Source organism: Malus domestica, chromosome 05 (genome assembly GCF_042453785.1).
Source record: "Malus domestica chromosome 05, GDT2T_hap1".
NCBI classification, from domain to species: Eukaryota; Viridiplantae; Streptophyta; class Magnoliopsida; order Rosales; family Rosaceae; genus Malus; species Malus domestica.
In genome coordinates this window covers 41,178,140-41,192,258 of record NC_091665.1, presented here as the reverse complement: position 1 = coordinate 41,192,258, position 14,119 = coordinate 41,178,140, and the positions used below count along the sequence as shown (strand labels likewise).

Sequence of the window (14,119 nt, the reverse complement as noted above, 5' to 3'; positions counted from 1 at the left end):
TATTCCTAACCGCATTGATATTGTCACACTTAACTATTTTATCACTTAATTATTTTATCACAAAAGGGGATACTCAACACCATGAATTGACATCAATATTTTTATTTACAGGTGGGTGGGAAATTATGCAGGTGAGAATAACAAATTACACTCTTATGAAATCCTACTAAACTCACCCTAACTCTATCGAAAACGCGACTCATGTCAAGTTGGAATTCAAAAACTTTACTTCTTCAAGAATGATTTCTCTTTGTAAGACATAACTGTGTATAAATAAAACTTATCAGGGATTTTTATAAGATATAAAACGATATATAACACAATAATCATCACTTTATTAAAACAACAACACATTTTATTTCCTTTCTCACTTTTACTATATAGGATACACAACATACCAAATAGAAGCTGGCTTTCTTGCTGTACAAAGAACGCCTTATTTCATAGGAGTATGATTCATTCCCAGTTTCCAGATTCCACACATTTGGAATAGCTTATGCATATATATATGCACAACTTTAATTATTGTCACACCATATAGTACTATATATCCTGATTAATGGCTCATCGATCGATCAGTCATTAATCAAGCATTTTAGATTTTCATTTGCTCCAAGTACGATTTCCCGTCAAGCCTACGGCGGGAGAAGAAATCGTTGACGTACTTTTCCATCCCAACCCTTTGGAACAGTGGTGGGTTTTCTGGGGTTATCAAGCTTCTGAGTGGCCCAATCTCTGCCTCAAATTTAGGGTTGAAGAACATCCCAACCGATACCCTTTCTTTCTCTGAACTCACCATTGCCCTGTGTTCAATGCTTTTGTAAACTCCGTTGCTCAGCATCTGCAAATGTAATATAAATTTTCCTTAATATTGGTGTCCCCATATATGCCATGATCTAAGCTATAGTATTACCAGATGAATACACATATAATAACATAAATGAATTAATATTACGGGTACAATGATTTGACTCTTTACATATAAGAAATCATTCCTTGTCCAATGACGATGTGAAACAATTACTCGTTATCATTGAAAGAACATGGACTTAAGTCGTGAAGCCAGGTCTTGTTCTAATATGATAGATTCAAGTTTTTATTTTATTGTTAAATGATCGAACTCAACAGTTTCAACCCATTAACACTGGAGTGATACTAAAAATATCATCTCTTAAATTATATTTTGTAGATCACATGATGTAGAAGAAGGAATCCAACTATCAACCATCACATCATGTGATCCACAAAATATGATCTAAAAACATGATCTCCATAACATTTTTCTTAACACTGACCAATTTTCCGCTGCGTTGTTCGTTCATTCTTCATAACATTAACCAACTTTCCACAGCCTGGTTTGTTCCTTCTACAGCCCAATCCAATAATATTGATAAATCAAGTACGCACCGTTTCATTTAAGTAGTATTACCTGTTGCTAACGTGAGCGTCTGGAGTACTCATGCATCATGCAAAAATCTCAAATTTTCTTTCTGCCCACGCTCACGGGTTTTGCTGCAGCTTATCTAATTTATGCCTCAATTTCACTAATGTTGTTTATTACTTATATATTTAACGTTACATATTTTACCGCTGAATTTAGTGTAACAATCTTTTTTTCATTCAGTTAAATCATTAAACTCAAATGCAACAGTAAATTATTGTCCGCACCCAGTGCTTGTATGTTACTGAACAATTTCGTTTCAAATATTCCCACACTCATATATAGAGATCCGAAATCCGACGTTTGCTAACCTTAGACCTACTCCTCAAATTTTAGATTCTAAATTTATCCCAACTTACTTCAACCTTTGGAGCAAATATGAGTTAAAACTCAAAACTCATTTCTAAGCCAAATTTAGCCTAGGATTCCACCCCGGGTTAGTGGGGCTGACCCACCATATATGTATATTTTTTTTAGTTTTATACTTATAAATTCATTGAATTCAACGGTTAAGATCTAATTTGATGAAATCCAATGGTAAAAAAAAAAATCTAACGATCCAAATTTAAATCCAACAACTAAAGTAATTTAAAAAAAATCTTTTATGTGTTTCATATTTTTTTCATGGTGTTTCACGAGTTTTATGGTGTTGGTTAGTGATTTTTCAATATTTGTCGGAATATAAATATTTTTAGGTAAAAATGTTCATAAAATTAAATTGGGATAGTATACATAATTTTTTTTCTTTTAAAAAAGTTACTTTAAGAACAAACTTAACCTAAATTCATTCTTTAATAATTTGGGCTAAAATTTTAACCCAGAAGGGTCGGAGCAAAAAGTTATATTTGGATTAAAACATAAATTTTTTCTAGATTAAAATCTAAATTTAATGGGCTAAAAATTTTAGGTTATAACTCAAGGGTTAGATATGGTCTTAGTAGTCTTTTTCTCCTTCGTTTATTATCTTTTTTTCTTTTTCTACTTTATGGTCGAATATATAGCCTAGAAAAGAAGTGCGAGGAAAGAAGTATATACAGGACAAACCTCAAAGATGTCCCCGACATTCACCACAAAGGCATCTTTTTGGAAGTTGACGGGCATCCAAGCTCCGTCTTTTTTAATTTGGAGACCGTCAACTCCATTAAGCTGGTTGAGGATGGTGATCCCAGATGCATCTGAGTGAGGTGAGATCCCTACAACCAGCTCTGGTTGTGGACATGGAGGATAGTATGTCATCCTCACTGATTGCATCCCGTCTGTATCAAACAACTCCTCTATCTCTCTCATATCTGTCTTCAGAGCTTTCACCATAAACCCAAGAAGTCTCATGGCAAGTTGGTCCAATTCCATAATGTATGACTCCAAGGTATTCCTAGTATATACCAAGAAAACATGTCAATTTGATAAAAATTTAGAAAAACGGGGTGCATGTGTGTTTGAATGCGTAAGGGAACAATTGTATACAAGTTTAGGGGCCATTTCATAATCATTTTCATTTAAGTTTTCAGCTTTTGTTTCATTTTGTTTTCAAAAATAAAAAACTGAAATGGGTATCAAATGGGCACTTAAGATTTATCAGAGACTGGACCTGATGGATGAAGGGAGCTCTGCGAAGAGGTACGGCTTTCTTCGATGAATAGGGTTGGTTATTATATAGAACCTATCACCCCAGTCAAGCTTTTGGTCTTTGGTCTTGGCTATGTTTCCATAGCCTTCAACATCACCTGACCTTATTGCATATTTCATTTTCTCTTCCAAGGGAAGCTTAAAGAATACTTCAATCTCATGTTCCAGATTCTCTAACAGCATAGGGTTAACTCCATGGTTCACCAACTTCAAGAAAAAAAAAGGACAACATCAAGGTTATGAGTTTTCTCCAACTTTAGTTTGATAAATTATGTAGACATATATATAATAAATTAAAATTCGTTTACACAATAACAAAAATTAATCTAGAAATTAGAAATAGAAAGAAAAAAATTAAAGCCGTATAAAACAAGAAAATATATCTAAGTAGCTATGCTTAACTATGAAATCTTAATTCCAATTTATTAGTTCATCGGATATGAAATTCATGTAAATCTACTATAGCTTGTCTTGATGAGGAGATATATAATATTTAAGTGGAGTACTAGTGTCTATGTTAAGAAAAAGTATTTAAAGTCCAAGAAATTTGAAAGATCAATATTAGACCTGAAAAATGCCCCAGTCTTTGCAAGCTGAGTGCAGTTTCTCCAGTTGATTTGCAAAGTCTGAGGTTTCTCCCTTAACTAATTTCGTCATGTCGATGGTAGGGATAGAACGGAAGGTGCCCTTATTATCATCAGAGAGTTCAGATGGAGTTGGTTCTTGTTCCAAACGAACGTAACATTGTGGGACTGAAGTTAAGGGCTCTTTGGCGGTCTCTATGACGCTGAATAGCGAATTAGAGCTTTCAGAGCCTGCTGGGAGCTGCGATAGTGATGCCATATCTTATTTCTTATTAATGAGCTCAAGTGTATATACACCACAAAGTTATGGGTGTTTATATAGGGTAAAACGTATGGGCAAAAACTGCAAATATTGAGAGAGAAAAACTCTTGATATCAAATTATTAAAAAACCAGGGCATAGTTGTGTAATTAAAGTGTTGTTCCCTTTACTTGGTCCAAATCATTGGGAGTTTTTCGGCGAATGCTTCTATCTGAAGTTTTCTGCAAGACCGACGTTGTTAATTTACGCCTTGCCTGCATATCGGTTACAAGTTCCCCCGGGAAGTGAGTTCAATCATACAAAATACATATGCATTATTGTCAACTATTAGTACCCAGATAGATAATCCGTTAAGAATTAAATTCACAGTTGTGAGTCGTTATTAGAAATCAAAATTAGCTTTGGTTTTTAAGATTAAGAACCAAACAACATCCAAGTGTTTATTTTCAGTCTTTATATTATATGTTCGAGTGAATAGAGGAGTTTATTTTCAATGCATATTCCACCCCCATATAATTCGTGGATTGATCTCGGAGCTATGTAAACTTTTCCGTTAAAATATGTAGGATGAGTTGCGGGAGCATCCTTTAAGGTGGCAGCCGATAGATTGAACAGTGATTGATAATCTGTTTCCATGATGCATGTTGCAGGCTTGAGCACATTTAATTTATAATATGTACAAACAACCTATTATATGCATTAACTATATAGATGAGTCTTTGACTAAATTGGCATAATATTTCTATCAACATACATACATACATATACATATACATATACATATATATATATATATAGGTTTAGCTATAACAGATCAGTTAGTAGGTACTCATGAGTCATGAAACAAATGTTATTACCAGTTTTCTCTGCTCTTGGCTCCCTTATCCCTTTGCAATATATCTAGAAGAATAAAAAAAATCGCTAAGGAAAAATTCAAATGGTCTATTATGCTTTATTGGTAGAACATCAAGTTAAATGATTGTATATGTCTAAGTTTAATGAGAATTTGTATTTCTTAAAAATTCAAACATATTCATTTTCTTATTTTGGAACCGGTCGAAAAAGGAAATTACACTTATGGCGCGTTTACGTAACGATAATAAAAATAGGAGGAATTGAATTGAGGAGGAGTTCGAATGAGGAGAAGTCAGAATCAGATTCATGTTGAAGCTATTTACTTAAATGTTTTGGAATCAGAATAAAATTCCATAAAGCTGTTTACTAATTCAGCAAAATCGGAATATAAACCAGTATGATTACTAAAATGCCCTTGCCCCAAATCAAATATTTTATATACTTTAATGGGTTTATAAAGGATAGTCTTGGAAATAAAAAAAGTAAGTGAGGGCATAAAGAGAACAAAAGTGTCATTCCGATTACCCAAACAATCGGGAATTGGATTACCACATATATCTAGGGAATCCAATTCTACCAATACAAGGAATTGAATTCCAAAATTTGTGTGGGCTCCACTGCTTTTTTGGTTCCTCCATGTTTAGTAAACACCGAAGTATTTCGTAATCGGAATTCAATTTCACATTCTCATTCTGATTACGGATACGTAAACGCTCCATTAGTAAAAAAAAGCCATATTGTATGAAAGGATGCAAACCCAAATGTACTTATTTATAAAATAAAATAAAAAAGGATGTGCTATTCATACACCTCATTTTACTTCTTAAACATCCATTGATAATTTCTATCCGTTGATCTTCTTCAATTCATCAAATCCAATGGCCGAAAATTAAAAAGGTGTGTGAGAAGTAAAATGGGGTTTGTGAATATCACACTCCTAAAATAATATTCCAAATGTACTTAAGATCTTCTGATTCTGGTTTTATGTAGGTACGTAAGTGCATATATACAATGTACTTGTGTACACGTATTTATTTTTCTCCTACCTACTTTCCCGCAACTAATTAAACATTACCCTCCTCGAAAAACAGAATTAGGTGAATGCATGTCCTTGTCCCCGATAAGGATTTGACCACCCGATTACACTGTCATCTCCATAATAGGTAAATCAAATTTGCAAATTAGCATTAATAAAAAAATAAGTATGTTAATGAATACTTAAGTAATAATCTAATTATCAACTTCTTTGTTATTTAGTTTACAAAATTTAGTTTATAAGTTTAGTCTTCTTAGCATTGCATATGATATAATAATACATGTAAATTTTTTCTACATATTATCATTTAATTGACACATAATACTATTCTGTTATTTACGTCATGTAAGTTTTTCTTTGCTCTTGCATAAAGGGAGACGTTCAATTTTTTTATGGTAAATTAATATTTCACCAAGTATCAGAGTTTAATAAAAATAACACTTTCATTCAGAGATGACAATCAAATTTTCTAAAGTAAATAACGCCACAATTTTGTTCTCTTTTTTAAACAATGTAAGGTTGCGTGATGGGTGCCTAATGGATGTCATTTTCACCTACAGCTTGCTACTCACGGAATGAATTATTTAATACTTACAGAACAAAAACGTGCTTAATTATCCATTTTTTTGGGTATAAATTGATACCTGTAATTTGATTTGACCTTTTATATACTATTTAACTGGAAAATGGATACACGTTGTCTGACTGATGGAGTATTTATTAGTTGTTTAGTAGTTTAAGAGCACGTTTCTGATTAGGACGAGCCAATTTGTGGTGCAATAATGTCTTGATTCGACGGACATATTCAAGCAATCACTTAATTAAATGAAGGGACAATCGTCATCAGTGATGGAAAATTTTCACCGCGCCGGGCAACAAACTAGAGTTTGGAGCCGTTTCTATATACGTGTCCACGGTATTAGGCGTTACTGTAGCAGCAGCTCGCAGTTTTGAGTGGTGATATTCGTCGCTAAAAGTTTGACACGTGTACAACTAAAACAAATTAGCTTCTGCTGTTAACGCCCTGTTACATACTAAAAATTATGTCAAATTATTCTGGTAATGGTCAAGACTCAGATCATTAAGTATTCTCTATTTTTTTATCTGCATTTTGTGTTCATTAATATATAATTTTAACAATAAGAAACCATTGCGACAGACATGGCCACCGCCGCAATTGATTTCAATTTTGTGAGCAACAGCTTGAAGATGGGAGAAAATCTTTCTAATTGAAAATGGTGGTGGCGGAGGGAGTTATTGGAAGCCAACCCGCCGCTTGTAAATCTGGGTGCTGCGTGTTTGTTGCATTAAAAGGTGCTGCCTGTGTAATTATCCACAGATAAAATTCACGAAATTCTAATCTTTTTGTTCTTTTGTCTTGGTTTGGTATCAGAGCCTTTGGGGCTCCACAACTTTTATTGATCTTGTTTCCTACTTAAACAAACAGCCTTCGTTGAGAAACTACTTCATCGTTCTTGATCCTTTTCAATACCAAGCAGTACTAGTGCGCAACCAATTTAACCCTAAACCCTATATTCACTCTCTCGTTCTTATTTGTAATCGCATGGAGTTGCTTGAACCCGGTAGGGTGGTTTGTAATTGTAACTGGGCGTTAACAACAGAAGTTGACGTATTTTAGTTGTGCACGTGTCAAATTTTAGTGGATCAGTAACAGCACTCGGGACTGCTAGCTAGCAGCTGGTGCTAGTGCCGACCCTGAGAGAGTGCAAGAGTGCAAGAGTGCATCCGCACAGGGTCCTGAAATTTTTAAGGTTAATCCTGGTGGTGGGTTGGGGAGAGAGTTTGGTGGGCCCAACCAAGGTGGTAAATCTGGTTTAGGATAAGGGTAAAATAAAAGGTAAAATGAATAGTACCAAGATTGACTTTTTAGTGTAAAAATGTGGTTTTTCGTTAAAGTGAATAGTACCACGGGCTATTCGTTAAAACTCCCCTTCTTTTTTGTGCATATTTTTAAGGGAATGTTAACGAAAATCTTCCAGTACTGTCCACTTTAACGAAAAATCATATTTTTATACTAAAAAGTCAATCCTGGTACTATTCATTTTACCTTTTATTTTATTTTTATCGTTAAAACTCATAATTTTCAAGATATTTTTATTAGTTTTCCTTATTTTTAAAGGAAAAAAAAAAGAAAATTCAAAACAGCACCAATTGTTTGGAAACCAGGACCCCATAGATGACTTAAAAATCCATGGCCAATTCAACTAACTATAATATATATGAATATACTTGTGCTAAAATAATTTTATCAAAAAAGAGCCGAAGAACTAATGTGCATCTTCAGTTCGGGATAAATTTTTTCGTAATAACGGTCTTAGTTAAAATTTCGTATGAGGCTTTCAAAATTTCAAGATCGGTCCTGGCTGGTGCTACACCTAATAATTTCTGTGCCGGAAGGCTGTGCATGCATGGGTATATATAACTTACGTACATGTAGAAATATATATAGCATGGGATTCTGGGATGCATGATGGACTCTGTGCTGAAATGTCAAAGTTATCAATGCCCTGTTTATCAAAACAGTATATATATATATAGGAATTGCTTAAGGGAAGGGATCCCCATTTTTTCAAAAAAATGGGGACACGCTCCCCACCGTTGGATTTGAATTAAATGAAATCCTGTGGTTGAGATTCTATGGCCTGTGTTTTAATCTCAACCACACAATTTCATTAAAGTCAATCTAACGGTGGGGAGCGTGTCCCCATTTTTTTTGAAAAAATGGGGATCCCTCCCCTTAAGCTCCCTGTATATATATATATGCCATGTTTCTGTTGGGTCATCATACATGGCACATGCATGTTTCATGTTCTTTGAGAAAAAAAAGATTGTATATAATTTTAGGCTACGTAGAGGTTGATGTGAAGTATCATTACAACTTACATATCGAAACGATCCGATCAAAAGACCCCAAAGATACTTAATTATTACTAAGGATTACGACTGACGTGAGTGACATACATGCTGCTGGGAATTGGAAGGGCAATTAGTCATGTTTTAACCACAAATTAATACAACTGATGCAAGTATGATGGTTTTTTTAACTCAAGTTGGCCAATTTAATCTCTTGGAGAAATTTTTTAGTGTGCCGAGCTGTGTATACCAAGTGTCATAATGCAATAAGTTGGAAATTTTGTTTTCTTCAAATTTTCAACTAATTATATTGCGACACTTTGTGTATTAAACTGTGTTTCTGGAACACTGAAAAAGCTGTCCTTAAAGTAGTTGAAGGGCTAACTGTCTAATGTGCTTTGAGTATTTTATGATGATTAACTAGATAGCTAATTTAGAATTAATTAATACATATTCTTGGAGTGGTTAATATTGATTCCAAGAATTCATGATTAAATAGAATATCCGAAAGTTAGTGGATGGTGACCTTCCAGAGCAAAGAAATGGACTTCATCAATGGCCAAAATATCTATAATCTGATATGCATTTGGTTCTCTATTTATATTCGAAAATCGATTAATTTCGAAGGGGTAGGATTCGTATTCCTTGCTACTAAAGCGTAGTAAATACAAACCAAGAATATTTCTTCAAGCACACTTTGTTGAATTGATTGAACTCTATTATTTGGTTGAATTAGAATCTTTCCATTCTGTTTAATACTGAAGTCTCAGTCTTAACACGTTAGGGTTTCCTATATTAAAAAAAAAAAAAGAAGATTAGGGCTTCCACGTACGTACATTCCTCAATTTGTAGGGCGAGGGGAAAGAAGTAGAAAATGATCAAATAAAGTGATAATTTTATTCTCGGTCGCCGTTGTAAATATGCGGGAAATAAGCACTTCTTAATTTCCAAGATCTTGGAGGACTCAACATGCATGCTTATCAAACAATTGGGGTAATAAACCTGATATTGGACATGGTGGCATGGTCCTAAGACCAATGCATTCCATTCACTCTTCGGAGAAATTTTTCAACGTGGCTGAAATATAGGACAATACGTTATATGAAATTATAGAAGTGAAAGAAAGTTCTTATTTTTTCCCCAAGTATCGCTCTACTTGTAAAAGAACATACGGCGTACGTACCCGTGCTCGGGTATTCTAAAAAATCTCTCCACCCTCAAAAGCCTAAAATGCGGGAGATTTTTCAATGTGTTGAGAATACGGTCTGGTACACTAAGTGTCATAATATAATTAGTTGGATTTTATTTTTTAAGTACCAATTTTATTATTACACTTGATATAACAGATCGTGTTTCCAATATACTGAAAAATTTCTTGTGATATACATAGATCTTAATTTGTTGGTGGATAATGGAAGGTTAATTATTAGAATGGGTTATTAAAATAAAGCCATGATGCGAGAGTAAACTAATCTCTCATCCAAAGATTTCAACTTTACATGGGGAATGTATCAAGGAAGTCGTCAAACCATGTGGATTTGAATGAGGATTTGAAGGACCACTTCCTACGTTGAGATATCTTTCTTTTTCAAGTATCCCGTATTCAAAACTGATGCGGCTCATATGGTTAGAGCATTCCACATCGGTAAGGGATCAAACTATGCAAGAATTTATTAGAAGTTGTGTTATTTTTCATATTGTCAAGTAATTTTATAATAGAACCTCAAATTTCTTCATAGTAAACACAAGATTAGAATCACCCATCATTCCCATCCTCATACATGATAAGCAAACATGCCTTTATATTGACACATGTTTATATAGAGAGATGTTGTGGAAATGATATGTATTTTACACTCTCCCATAAATGAGAATGATACTCATATCTTACATTCTCTTTCATGATAACTAAACATATGCTACGGGCACAATGGACAACAAGGTTGGAATATTTGTTGGGTGGTTAATTAGGACATCCTATATTTAGTGATAAATAGGAGCATGAACGCTTTGTACGTCGTGGCATACTTTTTTTTATTTTTTTTAATTTTTTTTAACACTTTCGGTTGTTTTGGTAGAGGGAGATACAATTGTTATAGCCGATGTTCCTTTAGAAAGGCGAAATCTGAACAACCACTCCTTTGCCTTATTGCCGATGTAATCATAAAAAACTAGTTTTTTTTTTTTGGAATTTTGACCAAGCTTCAGATAAACTATGGTTTTCAGCTAACCTAGCACTAATTATTCGATATATATCTTGTTGGAAGTATTCTTTGGCTATTGAGAAACGAATCAAATTAAATGGTTCTATTTCTCAATCTTTCTGACTTGCTCCTACATAATCAAGGTCGAAAAGATTGAGAGAAATCAGTCATTCACAACCATTGATGAAGGATTCCTTGAAAAGTTCAAAGATTAGTAATCCTTTTAAGAAATCGAATGGATTCAAAAATCAGTCACGGTGTAGCGGTTTAATTCTAGGTTTAAGATTTGGATCGTAACCTTATATCCAAATTAGAGTAGAAAGCTACTTGTGATCTGGTTTCTCTAGATAAGATGGAAACCAATAATGGTCATGCCTCCTCATCCTCAAAGTGGACAACCCTCAAATTCAAGGGATCGGTGCAATTGATTAGAGGTGTCGATCGATTGCTGCCGCCAAGTTCGAAAAAGATTGTCAAGAAGATTTAAGTGCCATTTATTTTGTATGAATATATCGATAGTTACTGGAGACAAGTGTTTGACGTAATGACATTGTTTGTTATATTAAACTTAAGGGCATTACTAGAATTAGTGAGTCACTGTCTGAAATAATACAACTTGTTTGTTTGTTTGTTTTTGTTCAAGAAGTAACACAGTTGGAGACACCAAAGAAATCCTCTAACTTTGGACCTTATCTAAAATCCAGATGCATTGTATTTGTATAAAATAATATTAAAAACAAACGACCGTTTATTCTCAAAGTGAAAATAATATCGCAATGATGTGAAGAAAATTGAGATTTTATTATAAAACTAATTGATAATATGGGAGAGTAGCCGACTTACTTATAAACTCATGCAAGGTTTATTCTTCCATCAATGTGGAATAAATTCTCAACATGCCCCTCACGAGTAACGAATTTTTATATTATAATCTCAATTTATTTATAAGCTCATGCAAACCCATTCTCACATTAATTTGAGATACATTCTCAACACAATGTTCTCAAATAGCACTATAGTATTGTAGCATAGTTTTTGTGCAAGTTATACGAAAATCATCTTGATATGTTATCAACAACATAATATTGTTTAGTTTTGTGAAGTGATATTGCGTAGGTGTGTTATCGACCATATGGTATGTCAGTTAATACTTGGATTCCATCTTTAATGATTCAAAAAATATGATCTAAAAAGAAGGTTTTCAATCATCACCCTGCACATCATATGATTTATAAAATATGGTTCAAAAGATTGTCCTTTAACATCACACTTTTAACTGAGATAAGAGCATCTCCAATGATAGACCCTAGGTCAGGGACGGAGTCAGAAATTTCTTCTAGTGAGGGTAATCGAAAACAACTAAGAAAACCTTATTATAGTATGGTTATATGCAATATGATATTAAGGATGGTTTCAAATGATGATGTATCACAATTCCAATGTTACAAAAATTTCAATATAGTAGTGGAAAGTGGCAAAGTGATGAGAAAAATATAAGTACATGATAGGCAGGAGAGAGTTTTTTTTTCAGTTTGAATGACAGAACAAGAGCACTATTGCTCATATAATATTTGATATGAAGTATAAGTAGAATGAATGTATGTTGGATATTAAATACATATATTTTCTTCAAAGATAACATGTGTATATTATATAATTGTAATCTGCAACTAAACAAACGAATTACTTGAGTGGGGACATCTGCCCCCAGTGAACCTTCATTGGCTCCGTCCATGTCCTATCATCTTTTTGATTGAATAAATTGACTTCGACTTCACTTCTTGTTAGGTCCTTTCCTTTCCGTGAACACCTCAAGAATCTATTCTTTTTTTTAATGAAATGCTTTTTTTCTCAATTTACCGTTAGGCTCGCCATTGGCCTCAACCCTCGCTCGGACGTTGTCCTCGTAGTCAATGAAATCGAAGGCCTTCAGATAAAAAAAAAAGGATGGGATTTGGGTTCCTCTAAAACCCCTGAATAATGCTTTTATTGTCAAACAATATCATATGTTATGTTATTAGACTGTTAATTTGAATGCATAATTTAGATTGACATTAGCTAAATGTCTCTCACATTTGATAGATGGAATTTACCGCAGCATCGAACATCATGCAACGGTTAATCGTGAGAATGAGAGGCTGTCCATAGCCACATTTTATAGCCCGAAACTGGACAGAGATACGGACTTGCGCCGAGCATCATTACCCGGGAGAGACCCGCGGCAGATTTTCTTCAGGGGATATTTTTCACACCAACTAGATCATGCATAGATGTCATCAGGATTCATAACCAAGAAGAAGGCAAGGGCAGCCAGGTCTAAGGGGAGTCTAATCGTCACTACTACTTGCCATAAATGAGAATGATACTCATATCTTACATTTTCTTTCATGATAAGTAAACATATGCTACTGGCACAATGGAAAACAAGGTTGGAATATTTGTTGGGTGGTTAATTAGGACATTCTATGTTTAGTGATAAAGAGGAGCACGAACGGTTTGTACGTCGTGGCATACCTTTTTATAACATTTCCGGTTGTTTTGGAAGAGGGAGACACAATTGTTATAGCTTATGTTCCTTTAGAAAGGCGAAATCTGAACAACCACTCCTTTGCCTTACTGCTGATGTAATCATAAAAAGCTAATTTTTTATGGAATTTTCGACCAAGCTTCAGATAAATAACCTAGCACTAATTCTTCGATATATATCTTGTTGGAAGTATTCTTTGGCTATTGAGAAACGAATCAAATTACATGGTTCTATTTCTCAATCTGTCTGACTTGCTCCTACATAACCAAGGTCGAAAAGATTGAGAGAAATCAGTCATTCACAACCATTGATGAAGGATTCCTTGAAAAGTTCAAGGATTAGTAATCCTTTTAAGAGATCGAATGGATTCAAAAATAAGTCACGGTGTAGCGGTTTAATTCTAGGTTTAAGATTTGGATCGTAACCTTATATCCAAATTAGAGTAGAAAGCTACTTGTGATCTGGTTTCTCTGGATAAGATGGAAACCAATAATGGTCATGCCTCCTCATCCTCAAAGTGGAGGGATCGGTGCAATTGATTGGAGGTGATTGTCAAGAAGATTTAAGTGCCATTTTTTTTGTATGCATATATTGATAATTACCGGAGACAAGTGTTTGACGTAATGACATTGTTTGTTATATTAAACTTAAGGGCATTACTAGAATTTGTTTGTACCATACTTGACCAATCCCGAAACTACTGAGCACCGG

The 14,119-nt window shown here is 34.1% G+C and overlaps 1 protein-coding gene across 1 annotated transcript; it reads right to left on the bottom strand.

Annotated features, from left to right (window-relative positions):
• Nucleotides 1–315: 315 nt before the first annotated feature.
• LOC103419753 (protopine O-dealkylase-like) lies at nt 316–3,912 on the bottom strand. The gene is made up of 4 exons (XM_008357847.4): nt 3,635–3,912; nt 3,030–3,274; nt 2,486–2,813; nt 316–841 (listed from the first exon to the last, which is right to left on the bottom strand). The coding sequence occupies exons 1-4, from the start codon at nt 3,908–3,910 to the stop codon at nt 596–598; spliced, it is 1,095 nt and encodes a 364-aa protein (XP_008356069.2). The 5' UTR covers nt 3,911–3,912; the 3' UTR covers nt 316–595.
• Nucleotides 3,913–14,119: the final 10,207 nt, after the last annotated feature.

What these genes read in the sequence shown, in the direction of transcription:
- LOC103419753 (XM_008357847.4), bottom strand. Translation starts at nt 3,910, where the DNA reads ATGGCATCACTATCGCAGCTCCCAGCAGGCTCTGAAAGCTCTAATTCG. An exon ending in GAGCTCCCTTCATCCATCAG is followed by an intron (nt 2,814 to 3,029) that starts GTCCAGTCTCTG and finishes GGTATATACTAG; the next exon opens with GAATACCTTGGAGTCATACA. An exon ending in ATGTCGGGGACATCTTTGAG is followed by an intron (nt 842 to 2,485) that starts GTTTGTCCTGTA and finishes TTACATTTGCAG; the next exon opens with ATGCTGAGCAACGGAGTTTA.